Source organism: Poecilia reticulata, unplaced genomic scaffold (genome assembly GCF_000633615.1).
Source record: "Poecilia reticulata strain Guanapo unplaced genomic scaffold, Guppy_female_1.0+MT scaffold_875, whole genome shotgun sequence".
Classification (NCBI taxonomy): Eukaryota; Metazoa; Chordata; class Actinopteri; order Cyprinodontiformes; family Poeciliidae; genus Poecilia; species Poecilia reticulata.
Genome location: NW_007615619.1, coordinates 1 through 6344, shown reverse-complemented (window position 1 = coordinate 6344; position 6344 = coordinate 1). Strand labels below are relative to the sequence as shown.

The following is a 6344-nucleotide window of genomic DNA, read 5'->3' as shown; positions in this document are numbered from 1 at the left end:
TCCATCCATCCATCCATCCATCCATCCATCCATCCATCCATCCATCCATCCATCCATCCATCCATCCATCCATCCATCCATCCATCCATCCATCCATTTTCTTCCGCTTCATCCGGGGTCGGGTCGCGAGGGCAGCAGCTTAAGAAGGGAGGCCCAGACTTCCCTCTCCCCAGTCACTTCTTCCAGCTCCTCCAGGGGAACCCCAAGGCGTTCCCAGGCCAGCCGAGAGACATAGTCCCTCCAGCGTGTCCTGGGTCTTCCCCGAGGCCTCCTCCCGGTGGGACGTGCCCGGAACACCTCACCAGGGAGGCGTCCAGGAGGCATCCTGACCAGATGCCCGAGCCACCTCAACTGGCTCCTCTCGACGTGGAGGAACAGCGGCTCTACTCTGAGTCCCTCCCGGATGACCGAGCTTCTCACCCTATCTCTCAGGGAGAGCCCAGCCACCCTGCGGAGGAAACCCATTTCGGCCGCTTGTACCCGTGATCTAGTTCTTTCAGTCATGACCCAAAGCTCATGACCATAGATGAGGGTGGGAACGTAGATCGACCGGTAAATTGAGAGCTTCGCTTTTTGACTCAGCTCTCTCTTCACCTCTTTCACCTTCAACATCTTGTAATTACATTTTTGTGACAAATAAAAAGTGGTTTAATCAGTCACTGTCGGTGATGAAACAATGCATTGTGGGATACCTTGTTGGCCAATCAAATACTGAACTTCTTTTGCATGGATTCAACTTAAATAGATTAAGTTATCAAGCATTTTTTTATCCAAAAGTTCACTCCACTTGTTTCAGATGAGTACAAAAATAAACATTATGTTATATTCACTTGAAATCTTTTATTAAGCAGAATGTTTTGTTTTTAATCTAACAGAAAAAGGAGTTATTATTATGAAGAATTATTCCTATTTATGCACAGATGATTCCTAACCTTCATCTGATATGTTCTGAGCAGAAACAAGTGCCTCAAGGTGCAGGAGTTTGGCTGGTGTGTTTACAGCCTTGAAATGGTGGGAATTCTCAACTTTGATGAGTTTGGAAAAAGGAAAATCTCAATCACAGATCAGCACCAGTTAAGACATGATTGTCAATTTGGATCTGCTACCGTTTGATTGATGCAGCTCTGGTATTTTTCAAAGGCCCAACATTTTCCCAGATTTTAGCTGTAAACAGTTTTACAAGTCAATAAAATTATTAGAACAGAATTTTTAAAACCAGATCTGCGATGAACATCTGGAGAGAACAAAATACTGAAAGGCTAAAATCAGATGTCTATAGATATAATCATTGTGGTTTTTTTCACTCTGCATAAATAAATGTGCAACATTTTTGGGACTTAATGGTTAAAGTTTCAAAAATGTGTCTGATTCTAATGTCTAATGATGGATGAATCTGTTTGTAAACTAAGAAAGATGTAAATGTTTGGGTCAGGTAAGAATAGGCCGTTGCTAAGCATCCCTGGGGTTAATCTGGGTCACTTCTCTGTCCTCTGATGGTGAGTCTAGTGTGACAGCTGTGTCAGCGTTCACATGATAAACTGGCCTCCGTCTGCTTGTTCTGTTTGTTTACACCTTCTGCGTTATTTTTTATGGTGTAAAATAATTCAATCACCTAAATAATTTACTGTGTTTCTGTTCAGAAACACAGTACTTTTACAAATATATTTAAGAGATCTGATAATTCAATTAAACTTGACATTGTCTAGTGCTAAATCAGGAAAGGGTGAACATAAAACATTTAATTGGTTTCTTGAGACTTGAATGTTTTATGTAAATAAATTATATCATAGACAACCTTAGTGAACAAAAGTCCGTTTTCAAAGGGCGATTTGAACAATTAAGGGGAGAAAAAAATACCCAAACCGCCATATGAAAAATTAACTCCTTCTTAAACCATAAATTATCTATGACCAATCACATTTCTTGGCTTAGTCTGGAACAAACTTTAAGAAAACTGCAAAACAGCTGAAACACTTGAGTTCCTTTAAATCAAGGCTAAAGATTCACCTGTTCAGACCTGCCTTTGATTAGCAACTGGAACAATAATCAACGTATTTGATGTGTATTGATGATTTTGTTGACAGCATCTGACAAAACGTAATGTTTATTGTTTTTAAAAAAAAATTATGACTAAGCACTTTGAACTGCATTGTCGCTGAAATGTGCTACACAAATAAACTGAACTTTTCTTAGTTTCACTTTTCATACCCAGACCTGATTACTGCCTGACATGTAGATTTTACTTTTGAGTGAAGTAGGCAAGAAGCCTAGCCCCGACTTCGAGGTCGAAGCTCCTCCTCTGAGCTGCAGTTTCCATGTTTCAGAGCAGCCCTCCCCTTCAACTCCCCCACTCAGCTCCTTCAGACTAGCCAGCAGCAATTAGCAAACACCACTCCATTTTTAGTGGTAGTGGTTTCCTGGTGGTAGAATTGCATGTCTGCTGAGCTCATTATAGGAGCTACTACTCAGTGAAACGCTGGTAAAAAACCTCATTAAAGGGTTAGTAGTGGGGGTCGGGGTGCTGTGGTGGCACAGGGGCAAAGCACGACCTACATCCTGAGGCCTTAGTCCTCGTGGCGGTGGTCACAGGCTCGATTCCCAGCCTGGCAACATTTACCGCATGTCTTCCCCCTCTCTCATTACCCTGTTTTTTGTCGAACTACTTTCAAATAAAGGCCACTAGAGCCAACAAATCCTTTAAAAAAGTGTTAATAGAGGAGTGATCTGATGGCTTCCTTAAGGTTGAGTTTCAGAAAGAGCAGGAATCTTAAAGAGACAAAGACCCAGTTTTAAGGTGAAGGTATTAAATTACAAAGTACATTTTCTTTTAAGTCATATTTGATACATATAGCTTTTTTCTGCTGAATTTAACAGTTACTTGATTTTGCTGTGAAATGGAATAATGTGCCTAGAAACAATAATGCCCCCTCTAAAAAAAATAAAAAGAGGAAATCAACATAAAAAGTGAATCTTTTCAGATCATCAACAAAAACATCCGCCACTTTTTCAACCGTCTGGCAGATGTACTGTGAGCAGATGTCCTAATTGGAGCGTATGTGTGAAGGAATCAGTTTACCTGCTGAGTAACAGAGCAGGTGAGTCACGTTCAGCAGGTAGGCTTAGCGTCGGCTGACCTATATACAGTAAACACATGGACAGCTGGAGCCAGCTGGAGTCCTGCTGGCTCGCTTCAAGCGGCTCTCAGTAAACACACAGCTGTTTGATGGAAGAGGAAACACCGTCACAATACTGTCCTCGGATATTAAAAAAACTGATTCCATGTAATCCGTCCTGTCTGTTTTTGAGCAGATAAATGGATTTTTTTCCCCCACTTCAGCTTCATTTCTTGTCCCAAACCTTAAGCTGTACTGTCTCTGAATCAGTGTTTATTCTTTTCATAGCACTGTCTGCACATTCAAAGCACTTACATAAAGAAATTGTGTTTTTTCTTTCTTTCAGATCTTATTGTTAGCATCATTCAGCAAAATATGGGAGGAATTAAAGTAGAAGAATGGAGAAAGGTATGTTGGCTTTAAAGAGTTTAAAACCGTTAGAAGAACTTCATTTCTCTCCAGTTAAAGCTTTGTGGATGAGGTTTTTACAGTGGCATGTACGGGACATTGAAAGAAAAAAGAAGGGTAAATTTCCACCAAAAAATCCCAGAAATTTTGAGATTCATTAAAGAATTGTTTTAGACAAAGAGAATAACTTTCTGATCTTCAAAAGTTGAAAATTTGCACATACAGAAAAAATCTGAAAATTGAGATTAATCCCAGAAATTTCTGACTGTGTAAAGGCAAAAAAATGCTTGAAAAAACTCAGAAATTTTGAGATTAATCATTGACATTTCTGAGTTTCAAAAGTGGAAAAATCCTTACTTTGGAAACTCAGAAATTTTCAAATATCTTCTCATTTATTTCTGAGCTTAATCTCAAAACGTCTGAGTTTTTTTGAGGGCATTCCAACTCCTTCTACAATAGCCCTAATATGATTTCCTCTTATTTTGCTGTCAGTTGAGTCTCTTGAACCATTTTAAGTTGGTCTTGGATGATTGTCCTCAAGATTTTTAGAAAGCCTTTCTAATTTTTTTTTTTTTTTAGATTTTGGCTACTTTCCTCTGGATTTTTTTAAAATAAATTCTTTGTATCTTATGATGTCAGCATTATGTAGAGTGCAAGCTAAAAACCTAGAGAAACAGATACAAGTGAATACAGTATACAGACTGAGAAAAGAGAGCATTAATGAGAAGCTACGTTTCCATTAGAGTTGAGTTAAAATTGCGCAATTTGATATTTTGAAAATACATTTACTTAATGGAAAAACAAAAACTCATTTTTCAACATAAAGTTTTGACGCTAAGATGAGGTGTTTCTTTGGCTGTATCAAAATTAGTTGTTACTACTGTTGCAAACGGCAAAGAAGATGACAGGAAGTAGTTGGAGGACGATTGCATGTCATGATTATTCATAGCATGTTGCATGAACAAACTTAGTCATGGGTGATTTTAATTGCATTTCTTGTTTATAGGAAACACCACAATTGTAAAATTGTGTTTTTTTGACTTTAATGGAATACAGACAGAATTTTGTACACATTTGCAACAGAAACACAGCTAGAGAAACAACCAGGGAACTTCAGAGATTCACATCTCAGCTGGGAAAATGTGTTGAAAGGACAGCCGTTAGGTGTACACTTTGCATAAATCTAGTCTTTTATGGAAGAGCTGATATTCAAGAATTGAAATGGCTCAGTCAAAGTTTAGCCCTAAATCCCTTTGGAAAACAGTGGCAGGACATGAAAATTGCTGTTCATGGATACGCTCCCTCAAATCCAATGGAGTATCAGCTGGGCAGAGTCTGATCTCATGAAATCTCATTAAAATAAAAAAGTTGCGAAAATTTCCAGTGAGTAGAAAGACTTCTGCAAAATCGGAGCTTCAACTAACAACAACTAATAAACCGTTTGCAGATTTGCAGAAAGCCTGGCTAGATTTTCATCACTTTGCAAGAAAACAACAATAAAAACATCAGCGATAACATGGGACTACAAAAGTTTCTACAAATACTATCTTTAAGATCATCATCTGAATTTGCTTCAGTAACAATATTTGCTGTGATTCTCATCCTGTTTTATGTTTCTGTTGTTCCTCCTGAACCTCTGTCCACGATGTCGCTCCCCCAGCCAGAAAACGTTGTCCTGTTGCTACAGGTAAAACCTTTTACTCCCTCAGATTTCACCCTAAGCCTCAGTCTGACCGTGCTCTGATGAACCATCTTGTTCCTTTGCAGTGGATCCACTATGAGTCAGGATTCCTGATCTGCGCCATCTTTGGAATCGTGTTCGTGGTCCTCACGCCAATCATCGCCACCTGCTTCTGCATGTGTCGATGCTGCGACAACTGCGGTGGTGAGATGCATCAGAGGCAGAGGAAGAACGCAGACTGTCACCGAGGATTCTTCACCGCCTCACTCATCGCCACCACCATCTTCATCATGTGAGTGCTCCTCCTCTCTTCGGCTGTCACCAGGCGGTTAGTTTGCCTCTTCATGAGGTTTAGTTAAGAGGAAGAGCTTTTAAGTGTGGAACAATCTTGTCACATTAAGACCACCAACTTCAGTTTATTTTGTTGGGATTTACTCTGACAGACCAACACAAAGTAGTGCATGCAGTGGTTGAGAAATGATTCATGGTTTTTAAAGTTTTTGTTACAACCCAGAAAAGTGTAGGTGCACATTTGTGTTTAGTTTCTTTAGCAAAGAAATCATAGAACAACCTTCCTCAGTTACAATGGCTAGACTTTAAGTCTGTTTGTGTTGCACATTTCAGAAACAAGGCAGTTGAAAGTGCTTTACACCATAAAAACATAGCCCAGTAACAAATTATGAAATAAGCAAAAAACATTACATTTTATCAAATGCCATCAAAATCATCAAGCAAGTACACATCAACTGGAACATTAGGCCTTTAGTCCTGCAAATGTTCTTCAGGTGACAGAAGGCCGACTTTGTAACTGTCTTTATGTGGCTCTGAAGTTCAGGTCTGAGTCTATCACTACGCCCAGATATCAGACCAGATTGTCAGTTTTTAGCTGTAATAAATGAAGCTGTGTGCTGAACCTAGATTGTTCCTCCTTGGATCCAAAGATAACTTCAGTTTAATTTTAGACGTTTGTCTCTTCCAGTTTTGGACATCTGGAAGATGAAACTTTTGCAAATTTTTTATTGAAGAAAAGCTCAAATTTAGTCAAATTGTCATGAGGCGTTGGTTTCCGGTGAGTGAAAACGTAGGCAGGACCCAGGATGTAGCGAGAAATAAGTATTTATTTGAAAACCAGGAACAGCGGG

The 6344-nt window shown here is 39.4% G+C and overlaps 1 protein-coding gene across 1 annotated transcript; it reads left to right on the top strand.

Moving 5' to 3' along the window:
• Window positions 1–3436: 3436 nt before the first annotated feature.
• On the top strand, window positions 3437–5524 carry LOC103461258 (prominin-1-A-like). The gene is made up of 3 exons (XM_008403576.2): window positions 3437–3521; window positions 5182–5208; window positions 5289–5524. Exons 1-3 carry the CDS (start codon window positions 3489–3491, stop codon window positions 5496–5498), a joined length of 270 nt encoding a protein of 89 aa, XP_008401798.1. The 5' UTR covers window positions 3437–3488; the 3' UTR covers window positions 5499–5524.
• Window positions 5525–6344: the final 820 nt, after the last annotated feature.